Here is a 17,572-nt window from a genome sequence, read left to right as displayed (position 1 = left end):
GACGCCTTCTTTAGGACGGGGACTGAAGCAAGATGGCGGGCCCGCGGTGAGTAGCTGGGTATATAACCGCTGACTTCTCTTCCTTTGGGACAGGCCTGGAAGGCTTGTCCGTAGGCGTTGAGGCTTTTCTGTCTGTCGCCGCCCGCAGAGCGAGGCTGCCGGTGTCCAGCAGAAGGGCTGGCGTATGGTTGCTCCTCCTCCGTAGCTCACAACCCGTGTGCTGGTGCGCGTCCGGCTGAACCATGTTCTCGCGACTCCTGAGACCCGTTCTGGTCCAAGTGTTTCTGTCGGTTTATGGGTCATAGTCCTCGTGCACCTGTTCCTCCAACAGACCCACCAGGGTGTTTGATTTGGAACGGAATTCGGTGCCAAGGGGCTCACCCTCGAGGGTCATATGCAGCCATGGTTGGACCCTCTGCCGGGTATATCAGCATCGAGCCGAGGAAACTTGCTGTCTCCCACAAATGTTTTGATTTTGGACATGTAATCGGAAGACGTGGGGTTGTGTCCCATGCATGCCACCAGTTATACAGTGGACTACTAAAATAATACATCATTAGACTTCTCTCGGCCTTTGTTCCTATCACCTGCCTGGTAAAGCTCAGAATGTAAGGAAAACCACAATAGTGCAAGCCATTATTGCACACCACTATCGCACGCTGAACGAACTCTGGCTTAGCAAGTCGCCCTGTTCTGACAGTGCAGGAATCAACCTGCAAATAATGAGAGACTGTGCCCTATTCCCTTTGATGCCTACTGAGCTAGGGGAAGGAATAGATAGCCATTGAGACAAATTGAAAGTAGGGGCACCATCATTATATACGATTTATTTACAACATTCATAAAAATTGTGATTGTTTCCCTCAGTTTACCACGGAATACTTGGTAATTTATTAATTAATTAATGACTTGCCTCAGATTTTCCAGTTTCTAAGTGAGCTCCGAAGTCTTTGTTAGCAAGTCCTTTAAATTTTCATGGTTTATTATAAATATGCCTTGACATATCTTTAAATGTTAGGTGACAGGAAGATGAAATGGCAACGAGGGCACTTTATTTAAAACCCGTAAGATGGTTCCTCTTACACTTTTCATGGGCCAAAGATAGGTCTTGTTGAATATTTTATTTCATCAGAAACACTACTACTGTAAGCGATACGGTCTTATGTGGTACTTGGGAGTTAGTACGTAGACACACTAGTGTTTCAGGAGTATTCTGTGTGAATGACTTCCTAAGTAATTGCATCTTTACTGACTGCATTGAGTGCTGAGGTTGCAGTCAAGAGAAATGATAGTGGACTTAGTTCTTGGGTTTCCTTTCTTTTTTTTATTATTTACTTTATTGGTGTTTTAACCTATATGTATAAATGTGTGAGGGTGCTGGTTCCTGGAGTCACAGACACCTGTGAGCTGCCATATGGGTGCCGGGACTTGAACCCAGGTCCTCTAGAAGAGCAGTCAGTGCTCTTAACCACTGAGCCATCTCTCCAGCCCGGGTTTCCTTTCTTATAGTTTGATGTCATTGCTCTTTGTCCCGTTGTTGAACTGTGTGGAACTGAAAAGTTGAAAAGCCATGTTTCCAAAGGCTAGTGCTAGCTAATAGTTCCTATCCTGTTGTAGTGTTTACATTCGCCTTTATGTGATTTTTCTTTTATCTCTTAAGCAGGAATGAAAATCTGTGTGCCTAGAAACAGATGTGAGAAGCGGTTTCTCCTCACGATATCTTTGTTCACGTCACCTCGTAAAGACCATGGCCACCACAGTGAAATGGGTGACGTCAATCAGGACTGTCTGGAAACATTTATTTCCAACCCAGAGTAAGTGAAGCTTCTGGGAAAAAAAAATGTTTTAAAAGTCTTATGCCTCTTCAAGTATAGAATATTTAAAATATTTAGTTATTCTACATGCCTGTTGTTTGCAACAATAAAAAGTGACAGAATTTAAATGTCAGTCAAAAGGGGAATGGATAAATTATGCTACGTCTTAACTAAATATCGTGCAGCTGTTACCAACATGAACAGATCACCAGATAGATAGAGAAAAGAACCTGATATATCAGAGAATGATCCTGTTGTGGGCTTAGAAGATGATTTGTGTGTGTGTGTGTGTGTGTATACATGCTGAGTAAAAGATCAAGGGTAATCATTGGCCGTCATTAAACCACAAGCAGGATTTAGGTGAATTGGTGAACTGGTAGAAGTTAACGTCCCTTTAGGAGGAACATTAATACTTAGCATATTTTACAGCTGTTACTTTTTTCAGTAGGTCTCAAGATTTGGAAATAAAAAACAAATCCACAGGCCCATTTCTCAGGGACAATCATTTGTTAATACTGTGGGAAGTTTTTTCCCTTATGGATATAACCATTAAACAAATAAATGTGCTTTCTTTCTGAAGATCATCGCAAAAGTGTGTTAATACATGCCTAATATCAATCTGTTGACACAAATAATAGAATGTAAAAGTCCTGCTTCTCACAGCGCTCTGCTTTCACCCCCCTCACCCCCCAGCAATGAATCGGGGCATTGGAGCCAAGACAAACCTTTGCTCACTTAACTCCTTTTTAAAGCGGTGTTCAAACTTACTAAATCCCACTTTTCTTTTTTTCATTAATTAAATATTTTATTTCGAAATAATTTCATAGCAAATTGTGGAATTGTACACCTGTAATCCCAATGGCTTAGGGTCAGTGTCAGAGCGGTACAGGGGTCAGGTGCTAGTTACTGTTTTGTTGTCTTGGGACAGGGCCTCGCTGTGTGGCCCTGTGGCTCTGATATGGATTATATGAAAACCACATGCCCAGCTTTGATAATTCTCCTTTTAGTTGGTCTGTTTTTCATGTGTTTTTAAAAATTGCACGTTTGTCTGTGGAATTGGTTCTCTTCTAGCATGTGGGTCTCAGAGATGGAACTTAGGTCATCAATCTTGGTGGCAAGTTGAGAGAAACATCCCTACTACCTAGACCCCTTTCTCCCTAAGTGATGCCTAGCCCTCAGTCTTCACAGTAGTTAACATGGGGCTATTTATTTGTCCCTCTTTACTGAAGTGATGTTTTTACTGTTAGATTGCTCATTACATTTGTACTGTGGCCCTAGTCCACATTTGATATCCTCAGTCCCTCTTGTACCCAACAGGAGATTAGAAACGGTTAACTGATTTGAGTTGACTGGGATTGTAAGACTAAAGACTATCCAGTTAACTGTGAACTAACTTAAATTGTCCTATTTTTGACATTTTATGTGAAAAAGTAGGATATTAACATTGTTGGCAAAGCAAAACCAACAGTTAGAGAGAAAGTACAGAGCATCCAGAAAAAGACCTTCCGCCAGGCCACACCTTTAATACCAGCACTCCAGGAGGCAGAGGTAGGCTGATCTCTGTGAGTTTAAGGCTAGCTTGATTAGCAAGTTCCAGGACAGGCTCCAAAGCTACAGAGAAACTCTGCCTCAAAAAACCAAAAGAAAAAAGGAAAAGCCCTTCCTTGTGAGGGAACATTAAAAACTCCTGTATGTAATCAGCATCAGATAAGGATTTGGTGTTTTTTAAAGCTTATGAAGCTGTTTGAGCTGATGACAACTTAGGGGCAGAAAAGAGAGCACGCCTTTAATCCCAGCACTTGGGAGGCAGAGACAGGCGGATCTTTGTGAGTTCGAGGCCAGCCTGGTCTACAAGAGCTAGTTCCAGGACAGGAACCAAAGCTACAGAGAAACCCTGTCTCGAAAAACCAAAAAAAAAAAAAAAATAAATAAATAAAAAAATAAAAAAGAAAAACTTTTTACAGATTAAAAAAATGCATAGTTTGCCTGGCCTTTATCCTAGCACTTGGGAGGAAGAGACAGGCAGATCTCTGTAAGCTCAAGGCTGGTCTGGTCTACAGAGCAAGTTCCAGGACAGCCAGGACTGCACAGAGAAACCCCGTTTTGAAAAAGACCAACAACTACAAGAATAAAACATAGCTATTGCATCTGTAAGTGTTCTAAAAATGAAATTACTCTTTGAAGTGTGAGCATTTTAAGACAAGTTAATTTTGAACAAATTATTTGTATTTCATCACTTAAACAGTCTTTATAAACCATGCTCCTTAGAATGCCCAAATACTTTATGTTCTTTTTTGGAAAGGTTGGACTATCCAGATATTTTTATTTTCTCTTTTCATCCCTGGTCTGAGCTATTCCTCGTCTGTAGGGAACCTTGTATTCCCGTTAGCACCGCCTCATGTCTTCAGGGCAGCTGAGACAGCTGCACCAGAAAGGCCTTCTGGAATGTGCAAGCTCGCCTTTCCCCCAGAGCTTACCCAGCTTGACAGCACAGACCCTGTGTACTGAAGCTTCTTGTCCATCCGTCTCCCAGAGCAGACCTGCTCATTACTCATGTGAAGCAGGAATGGTCATACTTGTTGAGTCCCTAGCACTAGCACAAGCCTGTTTTATAGCCAACAGCAGACATTGGTGTCGTCACACCCAGCATGGTAGTGCACGCCTTTCATCCCAGCACACAGAAGCAGAGGCAGGTGGGTCTCTGATTGAGGCCAGCCCGGTCTATAGTGTTCCAGGATAAGCCGGGCGGTGGTGGTGCACGCCTTTAATCCCAGCACTTGGGAGGCAGAGGCAGGCGGATCTCTGTGAGTTCGAGACCAGCCTGGTCTACAAGAGCTAGTTCCAGGACAGGCTCCAAAACCAGAGAAACCCTGTCTCGAAAAACCAAAAAAAAAAAAAAAAAAAAAGAGTGTTCCAGGATAAATTGAAGACTATATAGAGAGACCTTGTTTTGAAAATAACTAAAAAAATAAAAAAAAGAAAATATAAAGCTTTTAAGCCAGATGTGGTGTGCCTTTAATCCTAGCACTAGGGAGGCAGAGGCAGGCTAATATCTGACCTCAAGGGCACCCTGGTCTATAGAGTGAGTTCCAGGACACTCAGGGTTGCATAGCGAGATCCTGTCTCAGTAAACAGCAACAAAAAAGAAACAAATATTGGTTAATGTTTAAATTTGCTTTTATGCTGAACTAAACTATTTTACTGTGGTTTTCGCAGATGGAGCCTTATCTAGTGTTTGTCGAAAGTCTACCTACTCTTCTCTTCCAGATGACTACAACTGGTAGGTATAAGACCCGGATAGAGACAGCAGTCACGTCCGCATCTGAAATGATGCTATGTTTTCTCTCCTGATTAGTCTTTCTTTAATTTTGTTTTTAAGATTGTGTCTTTTTTTTTTTTTTTTTTTTTTTTTTGGATTTTTTCGAGACAGGGTTTCTCCGTAGTTTTTGGTTCCTGTCCTGGAACTAGCTCTTGTAGACCAGGCTGGCCTCGAACTCACAGAGATCCGCCTGCCTCTGCCTCCCGAGTGCTGGGATTAAAGGCGTGCGCCACCACCGCCCGGTTTAAGATTGTGTCTTGTGGGCTCCAAAGCTACAGAGAAACCCTGTCTCGAAAAACCAAAAAAAAAAAAAAAAAAAAAAGATTGTGTCTTGTGTATATGGATTAGGTATGTGTCTGGATTATACACGTTCTATGTTTTAGATCAAATATGTTGCTATTGTGTTGCAGTGAAGGCTCACATTTGTTAGAACAGACTTGCTTTTTCTGCAGCAGGCTTTAACTTTTTGTAAAAGCTAATTTGTTTTTATAATTTTATGTTAGGGCTTATATCTATTAGATTAGGTGTTATCTGTCTTTTGTTTGGCACTGAATAATTCCAAATTGCACTGTTGAATGCAGCACCACTTGTGTGGTGTTTATCCAACTTAGTCATTATTCTGAGAACTAGAATAGCATATAATGTGGTTTTGTGTTTTTGTTTTTGTTTTTTTGAGCAGAGTGGATGTGCAAAAAAATGGAATTTATTTTCTTAAGTTATGTGTGTTTTATCGCAAGTTTTAGTAAATAAAAATCAACAAACAAAAAACAGCCCAGGCTAGGCTCAAGCTCACCAAATAACTGAGTCTGGCCTTAGATTCCTGATCCTCTTCTTAGTGCTTAGATATGTGACACCATACCAAGGAATTTTACATTTTTTAAAAAATTTATTATGTGGATGAGTACTTTGTCTGCATGTATGTATGTGCACCACATGTGTTCCTGGTGTCTGAGGTGGTCAGAAGAGGGCATCAGATCTGGAACTGGAGCTACTGACTTGTGAGTGACCATGTGGGTCTGGGAACTGAACCTTTGCAAGACCAACAAGCCTTCTCTACAGCAATACTTTCTGATACTGGTTTTAACTGTACATTTGATGAGTACTAAGTTAAGTAGCTAGTGATGAATAAGACTGGATTATGTTTCTTTGAACCTTAACAGATTGAGTGATGTCAGTGTACATATTATATTATGCAAACCTCCCTAAAGCCAGCTGTGGTCGTCATCCTGGCACATGGAAAGCTAAAGCCAGAGGGTCATGAGTTCAAGGCCAGCCTGGACTGTCTAGTGACCATTGGCTCAAAAAGAAGTGGTAGTGGTGGAAAGATGCTGGCTCAGTGGTTAAAAGCGCTGCTCTTGCAGAAGACCTGGGTTTGGCTCCCCGCACCCACGTGATGACTTGTAATTCATTCATATCTCCAGTTCCAGGGGATCTGATAACCTCGTCTGACCTGAGGACACCAGGAACACACATGGTATGCATACATACATGGAGGCAAGACATTCAGACACATAAAGCATAAAGTGAATCTTTTTTTTTTTTTTGTTTTTCGAGACAGGGTTTCTCTGTGGCTTTGGAGCCTGTCCTGGAACTAGCTCTGTAGACCAGGCTGGTCTTGAACTCACAGAGATCCGCCTGCCTCTGCCTCCCGAGTGCTGGGATTAAAGGCGTGCGCCACCATCGCCCGGCTTCATAAAGTGAATCTTTTTTTTTTTTAATTTTTATTTATTTATTTATTTATTTATTTATTTATTTATTTATTTATTTATTATGTATACAATATTCTGTCTGTGTGTCTGCAGCCAGAAGAGGGCCTCAGATCTCATTTCAGATGGTTGTGAGCCACCATGTGGTTGCTGGGAATTGAACTCAGGACCTTTGGAAGAGCAGGCAGTGCTCTTAACCTCTGAGCCATCTCTCCAGCCCCATAAAGTGAATCTTAAAAAAGGTATTAAAAACTTGTTTGGGCTGGCCATGGTGGTGCACTTATTTAATCTCAGACCTGGAGAGGCAGATTCAGGTGAAGCTTTGAGTTCTAGGCTAGCCAGAGGTATAAAGTGAGACTTTCCTTATGTAAAAAAAAAATGAAAAATAGATAATTAACTAATATCAGAAATGTTATTGCGATTATGTGTAGAGTTCAGTATTAAGATCATAGTAAAATAATGCAGTATACAGTTTATAGTTTCACTACTGTTTCTTAACGGTGGTTAAGCTGAAAATTTCTGTTATAGTCCTGGTTGTCACTTGTTATAGAGCATGTCCCCTTTAGCATTTGTGATTAATTTTGCATTTAAATTGAAATATTTTATTATTGTAGCATAAAAGTATATTCAACATAGTTCCTCAACCTGTAATTAGCAACCTTATATAAATACATTTTTATTCCATTTGTTTATTCGTGTGTGTGCACGTATGGGCTATGACATGCATACAGAGGTTAGAAGACAACTCTCTTCTCCATTTGGGTCCTGTGAATCAAACTCAGGTCGTCATCCTGGCAGCGAGCCCCTTTGCCCACTGAGCCGTCACACCAGCCCCAGTCAGTATATGAACCTCTTTAATCTTACACACAGACTTGCTCAGAACCAATTCAAATTAACACTGTTGGATTCAGTTGTAAGAATTGTCAGTTAATATTTCAGTTATGTCTGAAAAGTTCAGTAACTATTTTCAATACTTTTCTCTTTGTCTAGAATAGTCTGTCTTAAGCTTAAAACTTTTTGTTTGTGTTTGTTTGTTTTTGTTTTTTGAGACAGGGTTTCCTCTGGGTAGCCCTGGATGTCCTGGAACTTGCTCTATAGACCAGACTGGGCCTGGAGCTTAGAGATTGGCCTGCTGGGACTGCACCATGCCTGGCTTAAAGTAGCATCTTGAAATCAAGATTTAGGGCTGATGTGTTCTGGAAGTTTTAGAGAGTGTCATGTAAATGCCTCAGCCTCTTCTGTGATATGGAACTTCCACATTGGTTGGCTGGGGTGGCAGATGGATGGATGGCTGTCATCCATGGCTTTGTAAAAGTCATCCTAGAAACACTTGCTTTGTCCTCAGATGTCATGTGCAGCAGTAGCCATATCCTCGGGGCTGCCCTTGCTCCTGTGGCTCACTTTAACCCAAGCTGTTTTAGCACGCTGGTGCATGTGCGTGGAGCCTGCACCACTGCCACGGTTGCTTTTTCGCCCTTGCCCTTCTCTAGCAGCCAGAGGCCTAGCTTTCAGTGTGGCGTCTGGGTTGGTTTATAATTAGTTTTCTCTTTGCTGGGTATAATTTTAAGGATCAAGAGTTAAAGGTCATCCTTGACTACATAATAAGTTCAAAACCAGCCTGGAGCACATGAGATCCTGTCTCAAAACGAAAGTCATTCTGCCAGATACAATGGTATGCATCTCTTATCCAATCACTATGGAGGCAGAGGCAAGAGGATTGCCGTGTGTTTGAGACCAGCATGGGCTATGTAGTGAGTTCCATGACTACCTGGACTCCAGGAAGACCTTGTCTCAAAAAATCTAAAACCCAAACCTGAAAGTACTCATGCTTTCTTGAGCACAGTCTAACTGTATTTCTAAATGTCCCTTCCCAGCAAGGTGGAGCTCGCTTTGACATCCGATGGCCGGACCATAGTGTGCTACCACCCTTCTGTGGACATCCCGTACGAGCACACGAAAGTATGTGAGGAATTGTCTGGTAACCTTTGCTTTGGGTCTAGAAAACAGAATTCTTTTTCTTTTTTCTGTTTATTTTTGTTTTGTTCTTTTGGTTTGGTTTTTCAAGATGGGGTTTCTCTGTAACAGCCCTGGCTGTTCTGGAACTCAATCTGTAGACCTGGCTGACAGCGAACTCATCTGCCTCTGCTTCCTGAGTGCTGGGATTAAAGGTGCGCACCGCCATTGCCCAGCTCAAAATCAAATTTAAAATTTTTTTTATTTAAAAAAACTTTTTAATTTTTATTTTATGCATGTGGATGTTCCTCCTGCATATGTCTATGCACTAACAGTACTTGCGGAGGTCAGCAGAGGGCGTTGGATTCCCTAGGACTGGAGTTAGAGACAGTTGTGAGCCACCATGTAGATGCTAGAAATCAAATCCAGGTCGTTTGGAAGACCAGCCAGTTCTCTTAACCACTGACCCGTCTCTCCAGCCCAGTGTCTGAACTTCCTAACTAAAACAAGGAAGCCCAGTTAGAATGGTGTATGCCTGTAATCTTAGCACCTGGAAGATAGAGGCAAGAGGGTCAGGAGAGCCAGGTAGTTCTCTGGCTACATATCAGATTTAGATTACTTATTTATATTTTATATGCATTGGTGTTTTGCCTACATGTATGTCTGTGTGAGGGTGTCAGATCGTGGAGTTACAGACAGTTGTGAGCTGCTGTGTGGGTGCTAGGAACCCAGGCCCTTTGGAAGAACAGCCAGTGCACTTATCTCCTGAACCATTGCTCCAGCCCCTACACATCAAATTTAAAGGCACCTGAGCTACATAAGACTGCCTCAAGAAGCAGATGTCAGTAAGATGGTCCCATGGGTAACGTGCCATCTGAGTTCAGTCCCCCTGGCCCATACGCTAGAAGGGGAGAGCCAGTTCCCGAGTTATCCTCTTACCTCCACGTGATCATCATGGTGGAACATGCACACATGCACACAAGATGTAAATAAATGTGACAAAATAAAAGGAGAAGGAAAAAGGAAAACACAGGAATTGAAGCTGACTGCTTTGAGTGCGTCAGTGCTTAGTTTCATGTTAGCTTTTGTGCCTTCCTGAGACACACCTTCTAAAGCTGGTCAAGGAGAACTGCTTTTAAGATTCTGAGTCTGCTAGTGGTGTTGGTGTAGACTTCAAAATTTATTCCCATGTCCTTTTTATCTGTACACTTGAAAATAAATGTGTATGTTGTTTTTTGAGACAGGGTCTCACTGTGTTAGCTGTAGCTTTCTCGCTCTGTCGACCAGGCTGACCTCAAGCTTACAGAGATCAACCTGCCTTTGGTTCCCAAGTGCTGGCATTAAAGACATGTACTGTCACACCTGGCAAATATTTTAAGCTACAGTCAAAATTGGAATATTCTAGAATTAAGACTGCTAGGGAATGAGAGCCAGTGTTTATTAACACTTGGCATTAGTTTTTTTAATTAATTTTTATTGCACGTTTCTGTATGATACGTATGATTCATATGTATGCTGTATTGTGGTTTGAATGAGAATGGCCCCCATAAGCTCATATATTTGAATGTTTAGTCATTAGGGAATGGCACTACTTGAGAGGGATTAGGAGGTGTGGCCTTGTTGGAGGAAGTGTGTCATTGGTGGGCTTTGGAGATTCAAAAGCTGAAGGCAGTCCCAGTGTCTCTCTTCCTGCTGCCCAGTCCAGATGTAGATCTCTTAGCTCCTTCTCCAGCTACTGCCCACATGCTGCCAGTCTTCCTGCCTTGACAATAGTGGACTAAACCTCCAAACTGTGAGCCGCCCCAATGAAATGTTTCCTTTATGAGAGTTGTCGTGGGCATGGGTCTCTTCAAAGCAACACAACAGTGGTTAAGACACACAGCTTGAGGGTGGATTCCGGGGGTGCCTTTGTAGACTCAGTTCCCTCCATCTGTCGTTATGTGGGTACCAAGGAGCAAACTCAGGCTTTCTCAGGGAGCTCTGTTATCTACTGAGGCATCTTGCCAGCCCCAAATGCCTTGTTTATAATGTTTACAAGATTCATTGTGGCCCAGGCTGGATCTCTTTATTATCTAGGCTCTCCTGGAACTCATTCTGTTGTTCAGTGTCCTCAATGACAACCCTTTTGTCTCAGCTTCCCTGGTGTTGAGATGACAGGTGAGTTCCAACATGCTTGGCTTTAGACATTTGACCTTTAGCAACAAACATCAGAACCTAAGAGAAAACTCTTATCTAAAGGCTCTGTTGTCTTAGTTACGGTCCTATTGCTGTGAAAAGACACCTTGATCAAGGCAACTTATAAAAGAAAGCATTTCATTGGGAGCTTGTTGCAGTTTCACAGGATTAGTTCATGATCATCATAACGGAGTGTGGCAGCAGGAAGGCAGCCATGATGCTGGAGCAGTAGCTAAGAACTTGTATTCACAAGCAGCGGGAGAAACTGGGCCTGGCATGGGCTCTTGAAACCTCAGAGACCACCTCCAGTGACACACCTCATCACCAAGACCACACCTCCTAATCCTTCCTAATTACTTCCAGTGACACACCTCATCACCAAGACCTCACCTCCTAACCCTTCCCAAACAGTCCACCTGGGAAGCAAACATTTGAGTATACGAGTCCAGGGGCGATTCTTAATCAAACCACTACAGAGGTCTTTTATATGTTTTTCGTTATTCTCTCCTTAGTAATATATAAGGTAGACTGTCAAATTCAAGTTAAAAAGTAATATGGACCCTAGAATGTACTTTGGGGAAATAGAAAAAAAAATAACAAGGACCTTATTTCTGGTGGAAAAGAATTGAATAAGAACTTTTATTATTGGAAAAGAAACCCACAATTTTTTTGTGTGTCAAAGAGTATTTCTAATTTGAATAATATAATTGAAAGTCCTCTGGCCACTTCCCCAATGTCAGGAAGTCTAATCAGTTGATGAGTGTGCTCGTTGTTCCGTCTTGGCTTACATTTCTACACTTGTTTGTTATTGCTTATTTTATAGCCTATCCCTCAACCAGACATTTTGTGTAATAATGAAGAAACACACGAACAAGTGCTGAAAGCCAAATTAGAAATAAAAGGCGAGCAACTTGAGCAAGGCCCCATGATAGAACAACTCAGCAAGGTGTTCTTCACCACGAAGCACCGCTGGTACCCGCACGGACAGTAAGTTTCACTCCGCTCTTCAACTGACCTTGTTCTCAGCCCTTCCTTTATGTAGTTTCTCTGTTATGTGCATGAGTGATTTTTCTATGTAAACATGCTCACCAAATGTGTGCCTGGTGCCCGTGGAGGACAGAGGAACCTAGAGCCCCCGGGATAGGAGCCACCATGTAACGGAACCAAACCTGCATCCTCTGTGAGAGCAGCAAGTGCTCTTATCCTCTGAGCTGTCTCCCCAGGCTCCCTATAGCCACTTTTAACAAGATTTGAATTATTACACAAAAAATAGTTGTGCAGGGTCTGACTGGTCAGTAAATAGCGTCCCTGAATCTTTTAGAAACCAGTTGCCTCTCTGATTACAGTGCTTACACTGTGCTGTTCTTAGCCTGTGTCTGACCGTGGCTCCAGCTCTCTTTTGTGGTTTTTTTGAACTAATCTTTCTTTGTGTGTCTGTGTATGTGTGTGTGTGTTTATGCATTTTCATGCTACCATGTGAATGCATGGAGGCCAGAGGTCAGTGTCGGCCCTTCCTCCGTCTCCTCTCCCCTCCCCTCACTTAACTGGTTTTCTCCCCCACCTCCTGTTACTTATTTATTTTTATTTTATATTATATATGAGTGTTTGGCCTACTTTCATCTTTATGCACCACATGCATGTTGTGCCCTAGGAGGTGAGAGGGGGGAGGTCATTGGATCCCCTGCAACTGGAGTTAGAGATTGTCATGAGCCACCAGAAGGGTGCTGGGAGTTGAACCCAGTTCTTCTAGAACATCCAGTGCTCTTAACCTTTAAGTCATCACTCCAGCTCCTACCTTACTTTTTGAGACAGACCTGATTACCTAGACTGACTGGCTAGCATGCTCTTGGGATGCTCCTGTCTCTGCCTCCTCAGTTCTAAGGTGACAAGTGTCCACTGCAATACTGGTTGGCTTTTTATGTAGACAATGGGGATTTGAACCCAGATCCTCATGCTTCCATGGAAGGCATTTTAAAGATTGAGCCAGGTCCCAGGCCCTTCTTTTGTATATATGTCTGTCTGTCTGTCTGTCTATCTACCTACCTACTATTTTCTCCTCTTTTTCCTTTTTTTTTTGTTTGGGTTTTGTTTTATTAAGACAGGGTTTTACTATGTACCTCTGGCTGTCCTAGAACTCTCTCTGTGGACCAGGCTGGCCTTGAACTCAGAGACCCACCTGCCTCTGCCTCTGCCTCCCAAGTGCTGGGATTAAAGATGTGCACCACCACAGCCTGGCTTCTCTCTTCTTTTCAAATAAAATTTTATTATATTTATTTGTTTGTTTGGGGTTGGGAGGCATGTGGCAGTCAGAGGATAACTTGGGGGAGTTGGTGATCACCTTCCATATGGGTCCCAAAGATCAAACTTGGGTCTTGAGGCTTGGTGGCAAGGACCTTTAACCCACTAAGCCATTTTGTCACCCTCCTTTTTTTTTTTTTTTTTGGTTTTTCGAGACAGGGTTTCTCTGTGGCTTTGGAGCCTGTCCTGGAACTAGCTCTGTAGACCAGGCTGGTCTCGAACTCACAGAGATCCGCCTGCCTCTGCCTCCCGAGTGCTGGGATTAAAGGCGTGCGCCACCATCGCCCGGCTTGTCACCCTCCTTTTAAATAAAAGCATATTTACCTTATTTGTTGATTTTTTTGTTTCCTGAAGTGTTGAGAATTGAACCCAGGGCCTTGTGAATTAGAGGCAATCTCTGTATTCTGAGATACATTCCCTCTCTCTCCCTCACTCCCAATCAAGTCCTCATTTCCTTTCTTGCAACGCTAGTGATCAAACCTAGGGCCCCACACGTGCTAAGCAGCGTGTTTTACTGTTGAACTATACTCCTAGCCCAGAATCATCTTTCATGTCTTTCTTTTTCCAAACCAAGCCATGAAGTGTTCCTTGTTATTTATGTTTGTCTGAGCAAGCTCTGTTTTCATTCCCTGGTGCAATTGGGTAACCACCCCTGAGCTGACTCTGGTGCAGGCTGTATCCACAGAGCTCCTGAGTGTAGCCCCAGACTGCCCCAGTACGGGCTAGCTTATGAAAACCTGTTCCTTGTTTGCAAGTTGTTAGAGTTGAGGGGTGAGGACAGTGAATATAAACTATTAAAAGTGTCAGTGAACCTTGAAAGGTGGTTCAGAGATACATACAGGAAATGGTGACAACTTCCCAGATGTGAAGGACTAGCCTGCCAGATAAAATGCGGAGGGAACTCAAGTAGCTCTGGTTGGGCGGAGTGCTGGTAGATGTGGATCTGAAACTCTGTCTCCGCACTTGGTCCCCAACCCTTCAGGAGGTGGGGTCTGTCTGGGCCTCTGGCAAGTGGAGCCTGATCCCCTCGGGCCAGAGCCAGCTCGGTTTTTCTGTGCTTACCTCACTGTTATCAACCAGTTCCTCTACAGCTGGGCCAAAGCAACCTCTTCCTTTAGGCTGCTTCTCTCAAACATTTGACCCCAGTGACAAGAGAAAAACCATTGTGTGTGATGGGGGACAAGGAAATGGGGAGCATGGGGGGAGAGGAGGCAGTTGTGACTGGGTGTCCTGGTGGGTGGTGGCACCATTTATATGGATGGGGAAGGAGGAAGATGAAGCCGTTTTGTGTGTTGGATCTGAAGAGTGTGGTCATCATTTAAGCACATAGGTGACTCTGGCTCCCGGAGCTCTGTTAACTGCTTCAGTTTCTCTTCAGGGGGTCCCTTCTCTCTTCTCCTTCAATAGACAGGTTTCCCGTGGTTACTACTTCACACTACACTTCTTGGTGAGGTTGGCCTGACGTTATTTTTATTAGAGAAGGGAATGGGTACATATCGTACTGAGCAGGTGGAGGTCGAAGGACAACTTACGGGCACTGGTGCCCTCCTTCCGGTCCCAGAGATGGGACTCTGTTGTTAAACCTGGCATCAAGCACCTTTACCAACTGAATCTAAAAATAATGTTTCACTATGTAGCTAGCCCTGACTCACCTGTAATACTCTGGAGACCAGGTTAGCCTCAAGGTATATGCCACCACTGCCTATTAATTTTTTTTTTATTTAGACTTTCCCCAAAGTTTTTGGTTCTCTGTAATATAACAGCCTTCCTTTTCCCTGTCTAAACAAGCTCCTCTCTTAATTACCTCTCTGTAAGAATGTGTGTGTGTGTGTGTGTGTGTTTCTTTTTTTGTTGCATGCTTTGTTTTGAGACAGGTTATTACTACATAGGCCAGTCTGTCCTGATACTTCCTTGTAGTCCAGGTAGCTCTTAAACTTGTGACAATCCTGCTTCAGCTTCTGAATGCTGGGATTACAACCTAAGGTGATAATGTCTGTGTCTCTTTTCCAAGAAAAAAGTTAGAGGTTTTGGCTGACACGGTCTACATTTATTTTAATATAAAAGTGTCATAAGTAATTTTTATTGTGTTTGAATAAGCAAGTGGTTTGTCTTTTATTTTCATTTTACTTAAGTTTTTCTTTTATTTTAACATTTATTTATTTATTGTGTATGCAGTGTTCTGTCTGCATGTATGCCTACACACCAGAAGAGGGCATCAGATCTCACTACAGATGGTTGTGAACCTCCATGTGGTTGCTGGGAATTGAACTCAGGAACTCTGGAAGAGCAGAACCATCTCTCTAGCCCCTTTATTTTATTATTAGTGTTGTGTGTGTACAAGTGTGTGGATGTGTGCGTGCCGTGCTGATAATGTGGATGGCAGAGGAGAGCTGTCAGGAGTCAGTCTTTTGCCGTGATTCCAGGGATTGAAACTCGGGTCATCGGACTTACACAGCAAGTGCTTTTACTTCCTGTGCCTTCTCACCAGCTCTACTGTTTGTCTATGTATCTACTTTAGTTTATGTGGAGAGATGTACGCAGATGTGCGGAGGTTATTGGACAGCTTCAGGTCTCAAGTGTCATGATCAGAAGCTGCCCACAGTTGTTTTGAGACAATCTCCAACTAGGCTAGGCTAGGCTGGTCAGCAAGCCCCAGGGTCTTGCCTGTCTCCACCGCCTACTGCTGGGATTACAAGCATGTGCCCTTGTGGTTGGTCCTTTTTACATGGGTGCTGGGACTTGAACTCAGTGCTTGTGCTTGCAGGGAGATGCTCTCCTGACTGAGCTCTTTTCCCAGCCTCTTGTTATTGCACATTTTATTTGCACATTATCCAGTGACCTGAATTCAAGCCTCTTTTGGACTTCCTTACTGTCATTACTTGCGTCTTTCCTGTGTATTCCAGATTGCTTTAATCTTCATAAATTATTTATAACCAAGTCACTGAAGTTGTGAAAATCCCGACTATATTCATTGGAAGGGACAGACTGAAGGCAAGGGGACTATTCAGAGCCTTAAAACCAAGCATGTTATCTAGGATCTTACCTATGTTTAATCTTATTTACTTATTTCATCTTATTGCTAGTAGTTAGCTTTTGGCTGCTAATTAATGTAATCTCCTAGTATATCTTTTCCCATCAGGATTGTGAAGCACTTTGAATTGTAAGCAAACTTTAATTAGGTGGAATTGATTGTCCCAATTCCTCTCTCAGCAAAGAACTCAGCAGAAAACCCCAGATACTAGTTTGTATGCATAAAGAAAAAAATCTAGCCTGGAATGTTTGTCCTTTCAGGTCATTTGGAACATATTTGCTTAGTATCTGTGTATTTACACACGCACACACGCACACATGCACGCACACACAAAATTGTACTTACCTCTAATATTTTCTTCTTCTCCAGTTATCACAGACGTCGTAAGAAACCGAATCCTCCCAGAGACAGGTGACGGCTCTTGACTTCCCAGGCATAAGGAAGTTTCGCTGTGTGTCTTATTTGCCTGCTGAGAAAATGCACCTGGTGTATTCATTAAGATGTTATGTAAGACAATAATAAAAGTACCCCTTCATATTTTTAAATGTGTACCTCATTACATTGATTGTGAATTTGGAAGTTCTTATTTAGAGAAGCCTACTTGATCTTATTTTCCTTTTGAAACACTGAAGTCTTTCTCCCCACTCTGTTTATTTTTTTATTTTGGTTTTTTGAGACAGAGTCTATCTCTGTGTAGCCCTGACTGACTTGATCGTCTGTATAGATGAAGCTGGCTTTGAACTTAGAGGTCTGCCTGCGTCTACCTCTTTTTATTTTATTTTTAATTATTTGTGATGATGTGTAAATATGTGTTTACATGAATACAGGTGCCCACAGAGGCTCTGGCTTGCAGCTAGACGTGCAAGCAGTTGTGAGCCACCCAACATGGTTTCTGGGAGTTGAACTTCATGCTTCTAGCTGAGTCATCTAGCTAGGTATATTGGCAATGCTTCTAATCCCAGCACTCAGGAGGCAAAGGCAGGCAGATGTCTGTGAGTTTGAGGCCAGCCTGATCTACAAAACGCTGAGCCATCCCTTCAGCCCTACCTGCCTTTGCTCTTGAGTACTGGGATTAAAGTCTTTTTTTTTTTTTTTTTTTTTGGTTTTTCGAGACAGGGTTTCTCTGTGGCTTTGGTGCCCGTCCCGGAACTAGCTCTTGTAGACCAGGCTGGCCTCTAACTCTCAGAGATCTGCCTGCCTCTGCCTCTCTAGTGCTGGGATTAAAGGCGTGCGCCACCACCGCCCGGCTAAAGTCTGTTTTTGACAGAGTCTCATT

At 42.8% G+C, this 17,572-nt stretch overlaps 1 protein-coding gene across 1 annotated transcript; it reads left to right on the top strand.

Moving 5' to 3' along the window:
- On the top strand, positions 1-16,841 carry Mrpl42 (mitochondrial ribosomal protein L42). Its single transcript, XM_057758094.1, has 6 exons — positions 1-46; positions 1,664-1,814; positions 5,031-5,094; positions 8,714-8,798; positions 11,791-11,954; positions 16,666-16,841. Exons 2-6 carry the CDS (start codon positions 1,748-1,750, stop codon positions 16,709-16,711), a joined length of 426 nt encoding a protein of 141 aa, XP_057614077.1. The 5' UTR covers positions 1-46; positions 1,664-1,747; the 3' UTR covers positions 16,712-16,841.
- Positions 16,842-17,572: the final 731 nt, after the last annotated feature.

The sequence above is a fragment of the Chionomys nivalis genome, chromosome 25, assembly GCF_950005125.1.
Source record: "Chionomys nivalis chromosome 25, mChiNiv1.1, whole genome shotgun sequence".
Lineage (NCBI taxonomy): Eukaryota > Metazoa > Chordata > Mammalia > Rodentia > Cricetidae > Chionomys > Chionomys nivalis.
This window is presented reverse-complemented; position numbering and strand designations above follow the sequence as displayed.

What these genes read in the sequence shown, in the direction of transcription:
- Mrpl42 (XM_057758094.1), top strand. Translation starts at nt 1,748, where the DNA reads ATGGCCACCACAGTGAAATGGGTGACGTCAATCAGGACTGTCTGGAAA. An exon ending in ACATTTATTTCCAACCCAGA is followed by an intron (nt 1,815 to 5,030) that starts GTAAGTGAAGCT and finishes TGGTTTTCGCAG; the next exon opens with ATGGAGCCTTATCTAGTGTT. An exon ending in CTTCCAGATGACTACAACTG is followed by an intron (nt 5,095 to 8,713) that starts GTAGGTATAAGA and finishes GTCCCTTCCCAG; the next exon opens with CAAGGTGGAGCTCGCTTTGA.